The 19,840-nt window shown below is 37.3% G+C and overlaps 1 protein-coding gene across 4 annotated transcripts in view; it reads right to left on the bottom strand.

The window, feature by feature from the left end:
• The window catches only part of LOC122911597 (zinc finger protein 420), a 186,268-nt gene that overhangs the window by 80,155 nt on the left and 86,273 nt on the right, over positions 1-19,840 (bottom strand). For 2 of the 4 annotated variants that reach the window (XM_044256439.1, XM_044256440.1), the window contains exon 1: positions 10,789-10,879. The exons of 1 other annotated variant lie outside the window; for it this stretch is intronic. In XM_044256439.1, coding sequence (XP_044112374.1) covers positions 10,789-10,812 — 24 coding nt within the window. In that variant the 5' untranslated portion in view covers positions 10,813-10,879. Of the gene's footprint in view, positions 1-10,788; positions 10,885-11,558; positions 11,686-12,476; positions 12,545-19,840 lie in introns of those variants that run through there. One more of the 4 variants, XM_044256434.1, reaches the window with a different exon arrangement.

Raw genomic sequence — 19,840 nt, 5'->3', positions numbered from 1 at the left:
TCTCTGACAAATAAATAAAGAAAATCTTTAAAAAAAAAAAAAAATGCTTTAAATAAATGAAACTGATAAACATATGGGTAGAAATATAGAAAAAAAAGATAAAACTGCATTGCATTGATTCCTCATATAATATAATTGGACAAATTCCAAATGGATCAGGTATCCATATTTATACAAATGAAACCATATAAATAATTAGAATAAAAGTTGGGTGACTTCTTCTATAAACTAGAAATGGGGAAAAATTTCCTAATCATAATTTGATAAAATGACAACAACAGGGGCGCCTGGGTGGCTTAGTAGGTTAAACCTCTGCCTTCAGCTCAGGTCATGATCTCAGCCCCACATAAGGTTCTCTGCTCAGCAGAGAGCCTGCTTTCCCCTCTCTCTCTGCCTGCCTCTCTGCTTGTTGTGATCTCTCTCTGTCAAATAAATAAAATATTTTTTAAAAATGACACACAACATTTTTATAAGTCAAGCAGAGAGAGTCAATTATCATATGGTTTCACTTATTTGTGGAGCATAACATATAGCATGGAGGACAAGGGGCGTTAGGAGTAGGGAATTTGGGTAAATTGGAAGGGGAAGTGAACCATGAGAGACTATGGACTCTGAAAAACAATCTGAGGGGTTTGAAGTGGCGGGGGGGGGGGGTTGGGGTACCAGGTGGTGGGTATTATAGAGGGCACGACTTGCATGGAGCACTGGGTGTGGTGAAAAAATAATGAATAATGTTTTTCTGAAAATAAATTGAAAAAAAAAAACATTTTTAAACACAGTTAAAAAACAACACAGTTTTAAAAAAAAGGTGGCATGTCAAAAACAAGATAGGGTAAATAAAATGACAAATATTTGCAAAATTGCAATATGCCTATTATATAGCTAATATACAAATAGTTTCTAAAATAACACTTTAAAAAAGACTACTATATAAAAGTGGACATTAGCACTATATAAAAATAGATTAGGAAAATGGACAGTTGATAGAAAAGTAATGTAAATAACTTTTAACCATATGAAAATATACTCAAATTTGAGGATATCTGGAACTCTCATAGCTTGCTGATGGGAATGCAAAGCAGTACAGCTGCTTTGTAAAACAGTTTTGCACTTCTTCAAAAAGTTAACACAGAGTTGCCACGTTACCTTGCAAGTTCCCGCCAAATTATATGCCCAACAGAAGTGTCCAAAGTAGAGTTACCACATAACCCAGAAATCCCACTCATAGGTACAGAGCCAAGAGAACCAAAAATGACCTATCTGTTTTTGTAGATATGCAGACATTTGCAAACGACATACCTGATAAAGGGTTAGTATCCAAAATCTATAAAGCACTTACCAAACTCAACCAAAAACCAAATAATCCAGTTAAGAAATAGGCAGAAGACACAAATAAATACTTTTCCAAAGAAGACACCCAGATGGCTAACAGACACATGAAAAGATGCTCAACATCACTCATCATCAGGGAAATACAAATCAAAACCATGATGAAATACCACCTCACACCGTTCAGAGTGGCTAAAATTAACAACACAAGAAACAATAGGTGTTGGTGAGGGTGAGAAAAGGGAATCTTTTTGTAGTATTGGTGGAAAAGCAAACTGGTGCAGCTACTTTGGAGAATAATTTGGAGGTTCCTCAAAAGTTAAAAACAGAACTACCTTTGATCCAGCAATTGCATTCATTACTAGGTATTTACCCAAAGGATACAAAAATACAGATTCAAAGGGGTACCTGCCCCCAATGTTTACATCAGCATTATCAATAATAACCAAACTATGGAGAGAGCCTGAATGTCCATCAAGTGTTGAATGAAAAAAGAAGATGTGGCATATATTTATATTTACTTAAAAATGCCCTGCACTCCACCTAACCATTCCTCCTCCCTCCCCAAATCCAGGCAACCACTGATTGTTTTGTTAACTGCACTATTTACCTTTTCCAGAATGTGATATAGTTGAAATCAGAAAGTATGTAAATTCTTCAAACTGGCTCCTTTCGGGTTCCTTCATGTCTTTCCATCACCCAGTAGCTCATTTGTTTTTCATTGCTGAATAATAGTCCTTTGTATGGATGAACCACATTTATGTTTATCCATTCACAAGGACATCTTAGTTGTTTTCAAGTTTTGGCAATTATGAACAAAACTTCCATAAACATTTATGGGCAGGTTTTTGTATAAACAAAAGTCTTCCACTTATTTGGGTAAATATCGAGGAGAACAATTACTGGATCATACAGTAGGACTATGTTTAGTTTCATAAGAAAGTACCAAACTGTCTTCCAAACTGCCTGTACATGGGGCACCTCCATGGCTCTGTCAGTTACGTGTCTGACTCTTGATTTCAGCTCAGGTCATGATCTCAGTGTCATGAGATCAAGCACCACATTGGGCTTGGCACTTATTGTGGACTTTGCTTCAGATTGTTTTCCCCTGCCTCTTTTCTCCCACCCACACTCACACTCTTTCTCTCTAAAACAAAACCAACATACAAACACACAAAGTAGCTGTTATCATTTTGCATTTTTGCCAACAACGAAAGAGAGCTCCTGTTGCCCACATTCTTGATAGCATTCGAAGCTGTCATTGTTCTGGATTTTAGTCATTCTAAGGAATATGTAGTTATGTCTCATGGTTGTTTAAATTTGTAATACCCTAATGATATACAACACTGAGCAACTTTTCATATACTTATTTACCATGAGTTTATCTTCTCTAGTGAGGCATCTGTTCAGATCTCGTGGCCACATCTAAATTGGGTTGTTTTGTTATTGATGAGTTTTAAGAGTTCTTTGTATATTTTATCTGTAAGTCCTTTATCAGACATTTGTTTTACAAAGACTTTTCTCCCAGTCCATTGCTTGTCTTTTCATTCTCATAACTGTCTTTCACTCAACAGAAGTTTTTAATTTAATGAAAACCAATTTTCAACTTTTTTGTTGATGATTATATTTTTGGTGTTTATATGAAAACTCATTCTGAGCCCAACATCACCTAGATTTTTCCCTCTGTTATCTTCTAAAAGTTTTATAATTTTGCATTTTTACATTAAGGACTATGATCTATTTTGAGTTAATTTCTGTGAAAGCTGTAACATCATATCAAGATTTTTTTTAACATGTATATGTTCAGTTGTTCCAGCAACATTTATGAAAAAGACTATCATTTCTCCATTGGATTACCTTTGCTCATTTTTCAAGGATCACCTGAGTATATTTGTGTAGGTCCATTTCTAGGGTTTCTATTCAGTTCCATGGACATATTTATTCTTTCACCAATACTATGATGCCATTTGATTATCATAGTTTATAGGAAGACAAGTTTGTCTCTCCTTTCCTGCATTACTACTGTCTTCTTTTCGTTATTTTCACTTCTTTTAGTTGATTTTTGTAGAACAATGTTTAAATTCCTTTCTCATATCCTTTTATGTACAGTTGACCCTTGAACAATAAAGGAGTTAAAGGGTACCATGCAGTCAAAAATATGCATATTATTCTTGACATCCCCAAAACCTAATAGCCTACCATTAACCAAAAGCTCAATGATAACATAAACAGCTAATTAACACACAATTTCAAATTATACTATATACTCTATTTTTACAATAAAGTAAGCTAGAGAAAAAAATTTATTAAGAAAACCATAAGGGAGAGAAAATATATTTATAGTACTGTACTGTAAAAAATCCATGTATAAATGGATCTGCACAGTTTAAACATACGTTGCTCAAGGGTTTACAGTATATATTTTTATGTACAGCTATTTTCTTGTTATTACTGGTGAGGGTGTTACATATACTAACACTAAAGTTATAAAATTATAAATACATGCTTTAAAGTTGTAACACTCTAATTTAAATTTATGCCAGCTTAATTTCAGTGATATACAAATACTTTACTCCTTTACATCTCAGTCCTCGCCCCTGTGATTGTCAATGTCACAAAATCATACCTTCATACATTTGTGCTAAAAAAAAAAACTGCCTCTGAATGCATTAGTCATTTAAAATACGCAGAAAACATGATTTGGAGCTACACACCAAGTTAGAATAAATACTAGCTTTTAGACTAATAACTGTGGGTTGCTTTCACTAATTGTGTTGGTCTTATAAATCATACAGAAGACAAAAAGTAGTTACAAACAACTGTTACAATAAAAGCTTTTAAAATTGCCCATATATTTACCTTTATTCTTTATTTCTCTATATGGCTTCTACCTATTGTCAAGTGTCCTTCCATAAACAGTTCTTGCAGATCAGGTATAGTGGTCACAAATGCCCTCAGCTTTTATCTGAAAATGACTTAAATTTTCCTCACTTTTGAAGCACACTTTTCCTGGATATACAATTCTTGGTTGAAAGTTTTTGTCTTTTGGCATTCTAAATATATAATCCCACTACCTTCTGATATCTAATGTTTCTGATGAGATCTCATCATCTCATTGGGGATCACTTGTGTGTAATTAGTTGCTACTCTCTTATTGCTTTCAAGATTCTTCATCTTTGACATTTGAATTAGAATGTGTTTTAGAACTGACATTTGAATTAGAATGTGTTTAATTAGAATGTGTCTTGGTGTGGGTCTCTGAATTCTCCCTACGTTAAGTTTGTTGAGCTTCTTGTATGTTGGCCTTTCATAAAATTTGGAAAGTTTTTCAGCTATTGTTTCTTCAAATATTGTCTCTTTTTTGGGGACTCCCACAATGCATATGTTTGGCTCCTTCATAATGTCCCAAAGGTCCCTTAAGCTCTATTTACTTCTCTTGAACCTTTCTTCTTTCAATCCTCAGACTATATAATTCCCATTAGCCTATCTTCAAGTTCGCTGATTGTTTCTGCTGGCTCAAACCCCTCATTGAATCCCTCTAGTGAATTTTTCATTTAGATTTTTGTACTTTTTAGCTCCAGAATTTCTTTTTGGCATCTTCTTAGGTTTTCTATTGCTTTATTGATATTTCCATTCTGTTCATGTATAGTTTTAGGAACTTTCTCCAGATACTCCTTTAGTTGTCTATCTCTAAGACTGTTGTTTTAATCTCTATGTCTAGCATATATATCATCAGGTCTTTTTTTTTAAGATTTTATTTATTTATTTGACAGAGAGAGGGATCACAAGTAGGCAGAGAGGCAGGCAGAGAGAGAGAGAGGAGGAAGCAGGCTCCCTGCTGAGCAGAGAGCCCGATGCGGGACTCGATCCCAGGACCCTGAGATCATGACCTGAGCCGACCGCAGCAGCTTAATCCACTGAGCCGCCCAGGCGCCCTCATCAGGTCTTTTTAAGGAACAGTTTCTGTTGGTTTAATTTTTTTCCTTTAATGGGCCATATTTTCCTTATTTCTTATACCTTGTGATTTTTTGCTAGAACACTGGACATTTTATATAATTCTAATAATAATGTGTTAACTCTAGAAATCAGAGTCTCTCTCCTTCCTCAGGGTTTGCTAATTTTTGTTACTGTTTTTGTTGTTTTGATCATTGTAGGCTTCTGAGCTGAGGACCACCCTTGGATATAAACTTCGGGTCTTCTCAGGTCTTTTTTGAGCCTTTCCTGAGTATGCATGGTCACTTTCTAACTTTCCTATGTATGTAGTTGTTTTTGAATGTCCTAGTCTTTAACATCTGGCTCCCGAATGGGAAAAAGAAAAATGAACATGTTGAGAAAAGGAATGCCAGCCCTTTAAATCCACTGCAAGTCACTTTAGCCAGAAGGGGAGAGACTTGCAGGAATTGGGAAGGTGCAACAATGGCCACTTCTACTTTGTCTACAACTCTGTGATCAAGACATTATTAGGAAACATAATGAGAAAACTCAACACTGTAAACATGTCAGTTTTCTCCCCAAATGATCTATAAATTCAATGCAATCTTAATAAAAATTCCAACCTATCTGAGAAGAGAGGGCAGTCAAGCTAATTAGAAAGACATAAGACCATGAATAGTCTGCCATTCTTAAAGAGAAGATGAAAATATTTTCTCCACTAGGTAGCAAGATGCATTAAAAGCAAGTATAATTAAAATAATGTGGTATTATCACAAAGTTTAAATATAGAAAGTACAAAAATATGCCCACATATAAAAAAAGAAAATTGTATTTCATAAAAGCAGCAATTTAGTAAGGGAGAAAATAAACTTTACAATTAATCTTGTGAAAACAACTATAAGAAACTGGACCCCTATTTGAAGATCATGAGAGAAATCAAGTATTGGTAGGATAAAAACCTCAGTGTGGAAGGCAACACTAAAAAGCTTTTTAAAAATACTTGTATAGAAGAATATATGCATGAATGAAAGGTACAGAGGATTTTTTTTTTTTTTTGAGAGAGAGAGAGAGAGAGAGAGGGCTAGCTGGGCTATGGGAAAGAGAGAGAATCTTAAGCAGGTTCCATGCTCAGCATGAAGCCAGGCACAGGGCTCAATCTCATGACCCTGAAATCGTGACCTTAGCTGAAATCAAAAGTCAGATGCTCAACCAATTGAACCATCCAGGTGCTCCCAGAAGGATATTTTGTAATAGCTCACAAAAAATACCCATCATAAAGTAAAAGATTAACAATTCTACTACTTTAAAACTAGGAACTTTTATTCATCAAAAGTTCTAGAAAAAGAGCGAAAAGCCAAGCCACACAGCAAAAGACACCTAAAACACAAATATAGTAACTACAGTATACCAAAAAAAACATCTAACCAGAAGAGAAAAATTAACAAACCAATAGAAAAATAAGCCAAAGACATGAACAGGAATCTATAAAAGAAAAATTCTAAATGGTGCATGTATATGTATATATACATACACAATACACACACACACACACACACACACACACACAAACTCATTAGTAATCAAAGAGATGGAAACAGAATTTCAATGACAGATACAAACCCACTAGAGTCACAAAAATTTTTAAATCTGCACTCAAGGATGTGGTGCAACCAAATTCTCATATACTATTGATAGGAGTGCACACAGGTACAATTACTTTGGAACGTAGCTTGGCATTATCTAGTAAAATCAAGAATATCCATATCTTCTGACCTGGCACTTTTATTCTCAGATAGATATCCCACAGAACCTCACGCTCAGGTATAAGAGTAAATATGTCAAGTGACATTTGTCACATTACCCTAATAACCAAATTAAAAATGACCCAAATTTTAACCAAGAATATACTGAAAGTTAATAACCAAAAGTTAATTTTGGTCTATTCAAACAATGGAATTCTTACAAAAATGAATGAACTGGAGCTACGAATGTAGCTCTCACAAATATAACAATGAATGAAAGGAGCACTACACAAAAGAATACGTACAATATGATGTCACTCACCGGAATTCTAAAAAACAGACAAAATTAAACAATACTTTTTAAAATGTATACATAGGCCATAAATATATATATTCATAGGGTACTTCTGGAGTCCTGGCAATGTTGTTTCTTGTAATGGGTGGTTATTCATCGAACTATACATAGGTTTTATGCACTTTCCTGTATATTTCACTATTCAAATAGATTTTTAAAAATTATGTGGCTGTTTTTTTAAATGTTAGCAATACTGACTAAATGAAAATTCTGTAAATAAGAACACTGGCTTCCCGTAAAGCTCCCTATAAGGAGCCAGAGCAAATTTGGAACCTGATGTTTGTATTCTCCTTTCAACTGAAGAAATTTGAGTTGGCCCAGTGTGGTAGAACAAGAAGTAAAGAGATGGCAATCCATATAAAAAACTAGATTAAGTTGGGATTTCCGGATGGCTCAGTTGGTTAAGCCACTGCTTAATTCGTCTCAGGTCATGATCCCAGGGTACTGGGATCAAGTCCCATATCGGGCTCCTTGCTTAGTGGGGAACATGCTTCTCTCTGCCTGCCATCTGACTGCTTGTGCTCTCTCTCTCTGACAAATACATAAATAATAAAAATCTTTTTTAAAAAATTAGACTAAGAGATACCAAATTTATTAAATGAGTCTGGCATCAACTAGAGATCAAAGGGATTCTTCTATGTCTAAAGTATGAAATGCGTTACAATCTAATTTTTTAAAATAAAAAATTACAATATTTGTAAAAAAAAAATTTCTTGGGCGTGTTATAAAACTGTCTAGCGAGGAAGAGAAAAGGCTATACCTGTAGATGAAAGAGGCAAGGAAGAATGGGAGGTGAAGAAGTATAGCTTATTCATGGCTATCAAGGAGAGCAGAGTAATGGAATGGAAAATGTAACATCAAGCACAATTTTTTTTTTAAATACGGAAGACATATTTTACCAAGAGCACATGGGATTTTGAAGGCTCACTTAAATCAGAGGCACACTGATTTCTGCAGATCTCCTTTACACATGTTGTGGCCAAAGAGGAATGGTCTTATAAGGATTACTATTATTCAATTATAGCTCAGAAATTACTGTAAGAAAACCTAAAAGATCATTACTGAGAATGAGATCAGGGAAGATTTCTCAGGATGCAATGAGATATACAGGCTGAAACCCAAAGAAGCAGAGCAGTTAGTCAGATGAGTAGGGCATTCCAGACAGAGTGAGTGATGTAAGGGGGTGGAGCACATGTACTAGATATATAGATACTAGATGTATCTGAGATAATAAATGAAGGCTCCTGTGGCTGGAGTCTAATGAGAAAGGGGAGAGATATCTAAGGTAGGTCTTTCTGTTTCACTCTCGTTCCCATTTTATTTTCTATACAGTATCCAGAGTTGTCTTTAAAAATAACAAGTTTAACCACATCACTCTCCTGCTTGAAATCAGCCAGTCGTTACTGTAGTTTCAATGTAATCCTAATTCTTTTGTCACGGCATACATGTCCCTACATGACCTAGCCCCACCTCTTCATTTTCAACTTTTTTTTAAAAGATTTTATTTGTCTTCAACTGGAGCAAGCTCAAGATGAAGTCTCTAAGTTGACACATCTGAACGCTCCCCTCTCTTCCAAGGTACAAGGGGAATGAGGTTTCTTGGGTATGATCAGTCTTATGAGTAGGATCACATGTGGCCCAATTCTTGCCTTCCTCATTCACACAGGGATCTGTGGCTGTGCCCAGATGTTCTCAACTCACCAAGAAAAGCCTGGCAATTGCTCCGCATCTCAGTCCTGCTGAGCACAGCTTTCAGCAGAGACTGTGTGACTTTTGTAATAAAAGCTCTAATCTCCAAGACAATGATGATCAATGAAAGCTGCAAGCACTCCATGAAAGAAAAGTAGAATGAGTAAGTAAGACACACATTAGAACCCAGTGATCAATTCTAGTACCACTTTAAGTGTGTTATGAGCTGTGTCCTTCTAAAGCTCATATGTTGAAGTCCTAACCCCCAAGTACATCAGAATGTGACTGTTTTTGGAGATAGGATCTTTAAAGAGGTAAAGATAATATAAGTTCCTATCGGTAGACCCTAATTCAGTATGACTGGCATCCTCATAAGAAAAAGAAATCTGAACAGTGAATCATGGGAGACTACATCAAAAACTAATGATGTAGGTAAATACAAATCAAAACCACAATGAGATACCACCTCACACCAGTCAGAATGGCTAAAATTAACAAGTTAGGAAATGACAGATGCTGGCAAGGATGCGGAGAAAGGGGCACCCTCCTACACTGTTGGTGGGAATGCAAGCTGGGGAAACCACTCTGGAAAACAGCATGGAGGTGCCTCAGAAAGTTGAAAATAGAGCTACCCTATGACCCAGCAATTGCACTACTGGGTATTTACCCTAAGATACAAATGTAGTGATCCAAAGGGGCATGTGCACCCGCATGTTTATAGCAGCAATGTCCACAATAGCCAAACTATGGAAAGAACGTAGATGTCCATCAACAGATGAATGGATAAAGAAGATGTATTATATATATACACAATGGGATACTATGCAGCCATCAAAAGAAATGAAATCTTGCCATTTGTGATGACATGGATGGAACTAGAGGGTATTATGCTTAGTGAAATAAGTCAGTCGGAGAAAGACAATTATCATATGATCTCCCTTGATATGAGGAAGTTGAGAGGCAACATGGGAGATTTGGGGGGTAGGAAAAGAATAAATGAAACAAGATGGAATCGGGAGGGAGACAAACCATAACAGACTCTTAATCTCACAAAATAAACTGAGGGTTGCTGGAGGCAGGGAGGGAGGGAGAAGGTGGTAGGGTTATGGACACTGGGGAAGGTATGTGCTATAAAGTGTGTAAACCTGGTGACTCACAGACCTGTACCCCTGGGGCTAATTATACATTATATGTTAATAAAAAACTTAAAAATTAACTGTTAAAAAAAATAAAAGATTTTATTTGTTTGAGAGAGTGAGAGAGAGCATGTGCAGAGAGAAGGTCAGAGGGAGAAGCCAACTTCCCACGGAGTTGGGAGCCCAGTGCAGGCCTTGATACCAGTACTCTGAGATCATGACCAGAGCCGAAGGCAGTGGCCCAACTAAATGAGCCACCCAGGTGGCCTTCATTTTCAACTTTTATTATCCCTCACTCACTGGATCAAAAATATAAGTAAAATTGTTATCACTGGAGAAGGAGGACTATTCCCTATTTGAAAATATAAGGGAATGTGAAAGAAAAACAAGGAAGTGGTAAATGGGGTAAAGAAGGGGTTTCCTTTGGTAACTGATGCTAAAGTTATTTTGCCTTCCAGTATTCCTTCAAGCTTCTACTCCACAGGTCTTGGTCTGGTCTTTGAGGAGAACTTCTCAGCTACTATCTCAAAGCTGCAGCCAACAAATTAAGCGATTTGACTGTTCTCCACAATGCCCTCCCCTTGTTTAATCATCTCTTACTCACCTGAACTCTGACTTCTTGACACATCCTGCACAACCTTCCAGGGCTCTTTCCCTTGCTTCAATAAGGAAAGCACATCTGCTTTAGAAATGGAAAATCCTGCTTATAAGAATGGAAAAAGATATAATTATACTCTGTTTTCCCAGAATTAAAATTGAGTCCATTTTTCAAGAAGTAAGAAGGTCAATTACAGAAAGATTCAGAGAATGGGGCACCTTGGTGGCTCAGTGGGTTAAGCCCAATTTCAGGGTCCTGGGATCAAGCCGGGCACTGGGCTCCTTACTTAGTGAAGAGTCTGCTTCTTCCTCTCCCTCTGCCCCTCCCCTCACCTTGTGCGTTCACATGCTCTCTGTCACTCTCTCACGCTCAAATAAATAAACACGTCATCTTTTTTTTTTTTTTAAGATTTATTTATTTATTTATTTGACAGCGATCACAAGTAGGCTGAGAGACAGGCAGAGAGTAGGAAGCAGGCTCCCCGCTGAGCAGAGAGCCCAATTCGGGGCTCCATCCCAGGACCCTGGGATCATGACCTGAACTGAAGGCAGAAGCTTTAACCCACTGAGCCCCCCAGGCACCCCATGAATATGTAATCTTTTTTTAAAAATTCAGAGGAAGGATATCTGAAGAATAGAGAAGATAAGGGTACTCAATGGAGCTGTCCACTTTAAAGTCTATAAGCCACAAATAACTTGGGTGAAATTCAGCTAGGTACTTGAAATAATTCCTAAATTTCACAAAGACTGAAGTCGAATTATTGGGACCAAACTCACCCAGTGAGACTAGGTTGCTATAGTTTTCTAACATCACATCTCTGTACAAGTCCTTTTGTTCCAAGTCCAGGCACTCCCACTCCTCCTGGGAAAAGTCTACGGCCACATCTTTGAACAACACCAATCTCTGAAATGACAAGTCCAGGTGTTAATGGCAAAATAAAGAAATATTATTTAAAAGTAATGAACACACAACACATACACAACACACAGTAATAAGAGGAGGAGAAAAGTATTACATACAGGGTCCAAAACAGTGAAAAATACATTGAAGACAGAAGCTTGCAATGTGGGTAGGTAAAAGAAAGGAAGTGAGTGGGAAATACAGAGCACCTAAACTATTCTTGAGCATTCCTATTACTCTATCACATAGCCGCTTGGGAACAGCAAAGGGAATGAACAAAAGCCAGGTATAGTTTTGTGATTAAATGAAATAATGAATGCTAGCATAAAACACATGCAAATCCTCAAATAAACTGAAAGTTCCTTCCTCCCCATCCCTTTAAAGAAGTGGGTGCCTAGGTGGCTCAGTCAGTTAAACATCCGCCTTCAGCTCAGGTCATGATCCTGGGGTCCTGGGATTGAGCCCCATGTCACACTCCCTACTCAGAAGAAAGCCTGTTTCTCCTTCTCCCTCTGTGTAGTACTATCTCATCAAACCACGTTCTGACAGGATAGGTTCTACACTTTCCTCAAATACATTTCATGATTTGCAAATGGATCCCTAAAACACTGTTAGAGAAGAGAAGGGCAGTTGAGAAAGACCTGGAACTCATTCCCATCATTCACTAGAATGAGAATGAGCGAGAGAAGAAACACTTGGTGAAGCAGAAAGTCTGTAAATAAGAACACTGACCATTCATATCCTAGAAAACAATGACTGACTGATATAAAGGGGAAGAAGAAACATGAACTCACACAAGGCATGGCTTAGAATTGCAACTTATGAGTCCTCCTCTGGCTTCTCCTCATGGAGAAGTGCAGTCCTGAGAAGACAGGGAGAAAAAGGAAACCATGAAAAGAGGCCTACTTCTAAGTGACTAAGTTAAGTATCACCTCCTCTTCTTATGATGCCTGGACCCTTCCACACCCCAAAATATATACTGAGATCTGCAGAAGCCTAAACAATCATCACCCCTTCCCCAATTCCAGAAAACAGAAATGTAGAAGAATTAATTTATGCTAAACCAGTACCCAATCCCCATGATGTTGTTAGGATTTCCTGACCTGGCCTTAGCAGTTCATCTTTTATAACCTATGGGACCCTGATCCAAATTCACCCACCTAAAGGACACTGATGGGGCCCTCAGGCTTTGAAATCATTTGTATCTATATAGGCCAATTCCTAGGAAAAACACTTTCCAATTACTAATACCTGCCTCTTTCTCCCAGTCTCAACATACTATATAGCTCAGGTGCTTTCCTGGCTCCTTCTCACATTCCAATGCAAGAAAGCATGGTGAATGCAAAACACAGGCTTCTTTTAGGCCACATAAAATCTCACTACACTTACCCAGTAACAAAGGAACAAGTCCAAAGCACTTTCTAACAGAAAACAACTACCTATTGCACTGAATCATGGCCTTAGCTAAATTTTGGAACTCTGCTTAACATCATTCTGTCTCTAAATGTCCGGCTAAAGATGGTTTAAGAAAGTGGCTATATGGGACGCCTGGGTGGCTCGGTTGGACAACTGCCTTCGGCTCAGGTCACGTTCCCGGAGTCCCGGGATCGAGTCCCGCATCAGGCTCCCAACTCCATGAGGAGTCTGCTTCGCTCTCTGACCTTCTCCTCGCTCATGCTCTCTCTCACTGTCTCTCTCTCAAAGAAAGTAGCTCTACAAGAAATAATTTCCAAGCATATCATGTGCTCAATGCCTTAATCACATTAACATTTAATTGATTAGCAAACAGGTCTGTGAATTTAACCACCACCACCACCACCACCGTTCTCTACCCCCACCAGCTCTAGCATCTTCATTTCTTTTTCTAACAGCTTACTAACCTATAATTCACATTTCATAAATTCATACTCTTAAAAATAAAAGTGAATGGTTTTTAATATATTCACAGAAATGTGCCATCATCACCACTATCTAATTTTAGAATACTTTCATTATCCAAAAATAAAGCCCATAAGCATTAGCTATTACTTCCATTCTCATTTCCCCAGATCCTGCAAACCACAATCTACTAATCTAATCTACTCTTGGCATCTATAGATTTGCCTATTCTACACATTTTGTATAAATGAAACTATACAGTATGTGTCTTTTGTGACTGGCTTCTTTCACATACAATAATGTTTCAAGGTTCATCTATGTTTCAGCAAGCATCAGAACTTCATGCCTACATATTGCCAAATAACATTCTGGTGTATGGATCTTTTCCTCCCATTCATCAGTTGATGCACATCTGCACTGTTTACATCTTTTGTTACTGTAAGTAATGCTATTGAAAACCTTTAGCTATGTGTTTTTGTGTCGACATATATTTCATTTCTCTTAGATATACCTAGAAATGGATTTTTGGCATCATATGGTAACTCTATGTTTAACATTTTCAGGAACTTCCCAATTCTGTTCCAAAACAGCTGCATCATCTTACAATTCCAGCAAAAATCTGTCAAAGTTCCAATTTTCCCACATTCTCACCACCTTTTGGGGTTATAGTCATTCTTGTAAATGTGAAGTGGTATATCACTGTGATTTTGATTTGCATTTCCCTGATGATATTAACCATATCTATCCCTTCTTTGGAAAAATATGTTTTCAAATTACTCATTTTGAAAATCTGGTTGTCTTTTTATTGTTGCTTTGTAATAATTCCTCATATATCCTAAGTTACACTAAATCCTATATCCTAAAATACACTTCCTTAATTGAACATATAAATCCTATACCCTAAAATACACTTCCTTAATTGAACATATAATCTGCACATTTTGGTCCCATTTTGTGGACGGTAATCTCACTTATTTCATTGTGTCTTCTGAAGCTCAAAAGTTTTTAAATTTGCTAAAATCTGATTTATATAATTTTTGTTCCTTTGGTTGCTTGTGCTTTTGGTGTCATATAAAAGAAACCATCATCTAACCTAGGTAATGGAGATCTTTGTTTCCAAGGTTTTAGCTTTTTTTTTTCCTTCAAGTTTTTATTTAAATTCCAGTTAATTAACATATAGTATAATATTAGTTTCAGGTATAGAATTTCATATTTTGTAACTTACATACAAAACCCAGTGTTCATCACAACAAATGCCCTCAATACCCATCACCCATTTAACCCATCCTCCCACCTATCTTCCCTCCAGTAACCATCAGTTTGTTCTCTATAGTGAACAATCTGTTTTCCAGTTAGCCCCCTTTTCCACTTTTTCTCCTATGTTCATCTGATTTGTTTCTTAAATTCCATATGAGTGAAATCATATGGTATTGTCTTTCTCTGACTGACTTATTTCAATAGCCTAATACTATCAGCTCCACCAGTGTCATTGCAAATGGCAACATTTCATTCATTTTTATGAATGAGAAATATTCCACTGGATATATATACCACATCTTCTTTATCCATTCATCAATCAATGGACATTTGGCCCTTTCCATAATTGGGGTGCTGTTGATAATGCTGCAATAAACATCAGATGCGTGTATCCCTTTGTTTGGATCAGTATTGTTGTAGGGTTTTTTTTAAAAGATTTTATTTATTTATTTGACAGATAGAGATCACAAGTAGGCAGAGAGGCAGACAAAGAGAGAGGAGGAAGCAGGATTCCCAACGAGCCAAGAGCCCGATGTGGGGCTGGATCTCAGGATCCCTGGGATCACGACCTGAGCCAAAAGCAGAGGCTTTAACCCACTGAGCCACCCAGGCGCCCCAGCATTTTTGTATCCTTTGGGTAAATACCTAGTAGTGCAATTGCTGGGTCATGGAGTAGCTCTATCTTTAGCTTTTTTTTTTTTTTAAAGATTTTATTTATTTATTTGACAGAGAGAAATCACAAGTAGGCAGAGAGGCAGGCAGAGAGAGAGGGAAGCAGGCTCCCTGCTGAGCAGAGAGCCCGATGCGGGACTCGATCCCAGGACTCTGAGATCATGACCCGAGCCGAAGGCAGCGGCTTAACCCACTGAGCCACCCAGGCGCCCCTATCTTTAACTTTTTGAGGACTCTCAATACTGTTTTCCAGAGTGGCTACACCAGTTTGCACCCACCAACAGTATAAGTATATAAGTATATTCTCATCCTTGCCCAACACCTGTTTTTTCTTGCATTGTCAAGTACAGCCATTCCAACTGGTGCGAGGTGATATCTCATTGTAGTTTTGATTTGTATTTCCCTGATGATGAGTGATGCTGAACATCTTTTCATGTGTCTATTAGCCATCTGGGTGTCTTCCTTGGAAAAGTGGTCTATTCATGTCTTCTCCCCATTTCTTAACTGGATTATTTGTTTTTTGGGTGTTGAGTTTGGTTAAGTTCTTCAAAGATTTTGGATACTAACCCTCGATATGTCATTTGCAAATATCTTCTCCTGCTCCATAAGCTGCCTTTTACTTTGTTGATTGTTTCCTTTGCTGTGCAGAAGTTTTATTTTGATGAAGTCCCAACAGTTCATTTATGCTTTTGTTTCCTTTGACTCGGGAGACATATCTGGTAAGAAACTGCTAGAGCCAATGTCCAAAGGGTTATTGTCTGTGTTCTGCTCTAGGATTTTGATGGATTCTTGTCTCACATTTACATCTTTCATCCATTTTGAATTAATCTTTGTGTATGGTGCAAGAAAGTGGTCCGGTTTCATTCTTATGCATGTGGCTGTCCAATTTTCCCAACACCATTTGTTGAAGGGACTTTTTTCCATTGGATATTCTCTCCTGCTTTGTCAAAAATTAGCTGGCCATAGAGTTGAGGGTCCATCTCTGGGTTCTCTATTCTGTTCCACTGGTCTCATGTGTCTGTTTTTGTGCCAGTACCATGCCACCTTGATGATTACAGCTTTGTAATACAGCTCGAAGCCCAGAATTGTGATGCCTCCAGATCTGGTTCTCTTTTTCAGCATGACTTTGGCTATTTGGGGTCTTTTCTGATTCCATACAAATTTTAGGATTGTTTGTTCCAGCTCTGTGAGAAACGCTGATGATATTTTGATAGGGAATATATTAAATGTATAGATTGCTATGGGTAGAATAGACATTCTAACAATATCCGTTCTTCTAATCCATGAGCATGGAACATTTTTCCATCTCTTTATGTTTCCCTCAATTTCCTTCATAAGTGTTCTACAGCTTTCAGAATACAGATCTTTCACCTCCTTGGTTAGGCTTATTTCTTGGTATCTTATGGTTTTTGGTGCAATTGTAAACAGGATCAATTCCTTGATTTCTCTTTCTGCTGCTCCACTGTTAGTGTATCAAAATGTAGCAGACTTCTGTGTGTTGATTTTATATCCTGCAACTCTGCTGAACTCCTGTATCAGTTCTAGCAATTTTTTGTTGGAGTCTTTTGGGTTTTCTACATAGAGTATCATGTTGTCTGCAAAGGGTGAAAATTTGACTTTTTCTTTGCCAATTTGGATATCTTTTATTTCTTTTTGTTGTCTGACTGTTTTGCTTATATATATTTTTCCTACTATTTTCTGTTAATTGTTTTAAGTCAGATTTTTTTCTGTACCAGGATATAATGTCATTAGAGAAGGATGTGCGATTTGGGGTAACTTAGCAGAAATCCCAGTTCAAGGGCATTTTCTTCTTTGATACTGTGATGTGCAATGTTCTTAGTAACAGACTCTTTTTTGGGAGTAGGATTTTGTAGGAGTTTTGACTAACTACAAAGTTAGAGAGTACAATTCCTCCAAAAACTACCCTCAACTGTGACATAAACGATAAGCTCCCCAAACCAACTAAAGCCAACTGACACGGAGAGTTTAAAACCACTCTCAAGCTCAAAATTCACTAGTACTCAGAACTCACTGAAAGCTACTGTGCTCACAGTTATAGTTTATTATAGGAAAAAAAGATACAAATTAAAATCAACTTAAAGAAGAAACACATTGGGAGAAATACCAAATATGGAACTTCCATGTCTTTTTTCATAGTCAGGATGTACTACTCTCCTGACATCAATGTGTGATAAAATGCATAGAGTACTGCCAGCCATGCAAAGTCACCTGAGCCTCAATTTTTGAGTTTTTATGAGAACTCTAGCTGTGGGAATGGCTCCTTAATTGACCACGTTATTAATCAGTGTCCAGGTCAATTGATACCATGTGACCCAAAGCCCCCATGCTTTGTAACACTGTTGTCCTTTCTCACATGGCCAACCACTACCCTAACACTATACAGGTGTGGCCAATCCCCACCCTACAACATATTGTTAGATTATAATATGTGACCTAAAGCTTCCAAGCAAATGTATCACATTTCAAGGGCCCAGAGATTACCTCCCAAAAGTAGTAAAAAGCCCAGACCTCTCTTTGGCAAGGCCTAACTCTTGGCTACATAAATTCTGTCACTTCTGAATCTGTGACATTCTTTTGGTTCTGAAAAGGATTTAGTTTCCAACACTTGATTCCTTTTTTCCTTTCACAATCATCCTTAAAGGCAAGCCTTTTCTTTTTATGTTGCCTTCCCTCTCCTCAAGGCGTGGGCATTTCCTAAGAATGCCATCTTTCAACTCACCATTTTCAAGAATCTTCCTTTCAATCAAAAGGCAATGCTCCAGTTTAATAGGATCAGTCATGTTGTCAGTATTTACCCACTCAAGATGGACCTCTATGTTCATGGGATTAATTTATCCATTTTCTAACACTGCAATATATCCCTTCCTTTTCTCTCCCTAACTCTTTAGTCTAGGATAGAAACCAGAGTTGATCTGCCTGTTTGGGGTATATATTTCTCCACTTACATAAAAACTGAAGTTTATAGTAACCTCTAGCTCTAAATAATTTGTAGGCATAGGCTGTTATATGCAGTTTCAATTGTTTTCCTTGTTGATTCATACGGCTTTTAAGGGCTATTTGGGAAAATATAAGCCCTCCTAATTTCTTTCAATTCTTTCAAAATTATAGAGAGAAAATCCAGTGAAAATTGTGACATATAAAAACTGACCCATGGGGCACCTGGGTGGCTCAGTGGGTTAAGGTCTCTGCCTTCGGCTCAGGTCATGATCTCAGGGTCCTGGAATCGAGCCCTCCATCGGGCTCTCTGCTCAGCAGGGAGCTTGCTTCCCCCCACCTCCGCTCCCACCTGCCTCTCTGCCTACTTGTGATCTCTCTGTCAAATAAATAAATAAAATCTTAAAAAAAAACTTACCCAAATACTTTGAAATTTCATATTTGATGTGGTGGCATCTTACATCAGTGGGGAATATATGGACCTTGAAAAAGATGATGATGAAATAACAAATCATTTGAAAAATGAAAAACTGCACTACTCCTCACAATATATCAGATTAAGCTCCAGATCAAGCTGCTTGTGAAATATAAAATTAGAGGGGGTACTTGGGTGGCTTAGTAAGTTAAGTGTCTGCCTTCAGCTCAGGTCATGATCCCAGGGTCCTGGGATCGAGCCCTGCATCCAGGCTCCTTGCTTCTCCTTCCCCTTCCCACTTGTGCTCTCTGTCACTATCTCTTTATGTCTCTCTCTCATGTAAGTAAATAAAATCTTTTAAAAAAAAAAAAAGAAAAGTAAAAATTGAAATAATTTAAGAAGTAACGATGCCTGCATTTTTCTAAAATTCAGGAGTTAGATAAACTTACCAAGCCATAACCAAATCTACAGGTAATAAGGGAGTAATATTTAACTACAAAAAAATTATTTTAATTGGGAAAACACCATTAGCAATAGAAAAGATAAATGCCAATCTAGGAGAAGGCATTTGGAACTTATATTACAAAGAAAAGATTTTTTAAAAACATATAAAATAGCTTTAAAAGCAGAAAAGGAATACTCCTATAGAACAATGGTCAACATAAATAGACAGTTCATAGAAAAACAAATGCAAATACACTAAAGAATATAAGGAGATGCTCAACTTTGCTCACTATAACAGAAATGTTAATTAAAATTACAGTGAGAGACCAAAGTCATTGGAAAATACCCAAAAGTTTGCCAGTGTATTCTGTTGGATGACCTATTGGAAAACAGTAGTAAAATACTGATGGAGTAAATGCACAACCTCAAAGGAAAGGAATTTAGCAATAATCAGGAAATTACAGAAGCATTTAAGCAGTGATCCAGTTGTACCACTCCTCATAATTCTTTTCAAAGATAAGCTAGCAGGGCATCTGG

The sequence above is a fragment of the Neovison vison genome, chromosome 7, assembly GCF_020171115.1.
Source record: "Neovison vison isolate M4711 chromosome 7, ASM_NN_V1, whole genome shotgun sequence".
NCBI lineage: Eukaryota > Metazoa > Chordata > Mammalia > Carnivora > Mustelidae > Neogale > Neogale vison.
Note: the sequence above shows the minus strand (reverse complement) of the source record. Positions and strands in the feature narration are given on the sequence as shown.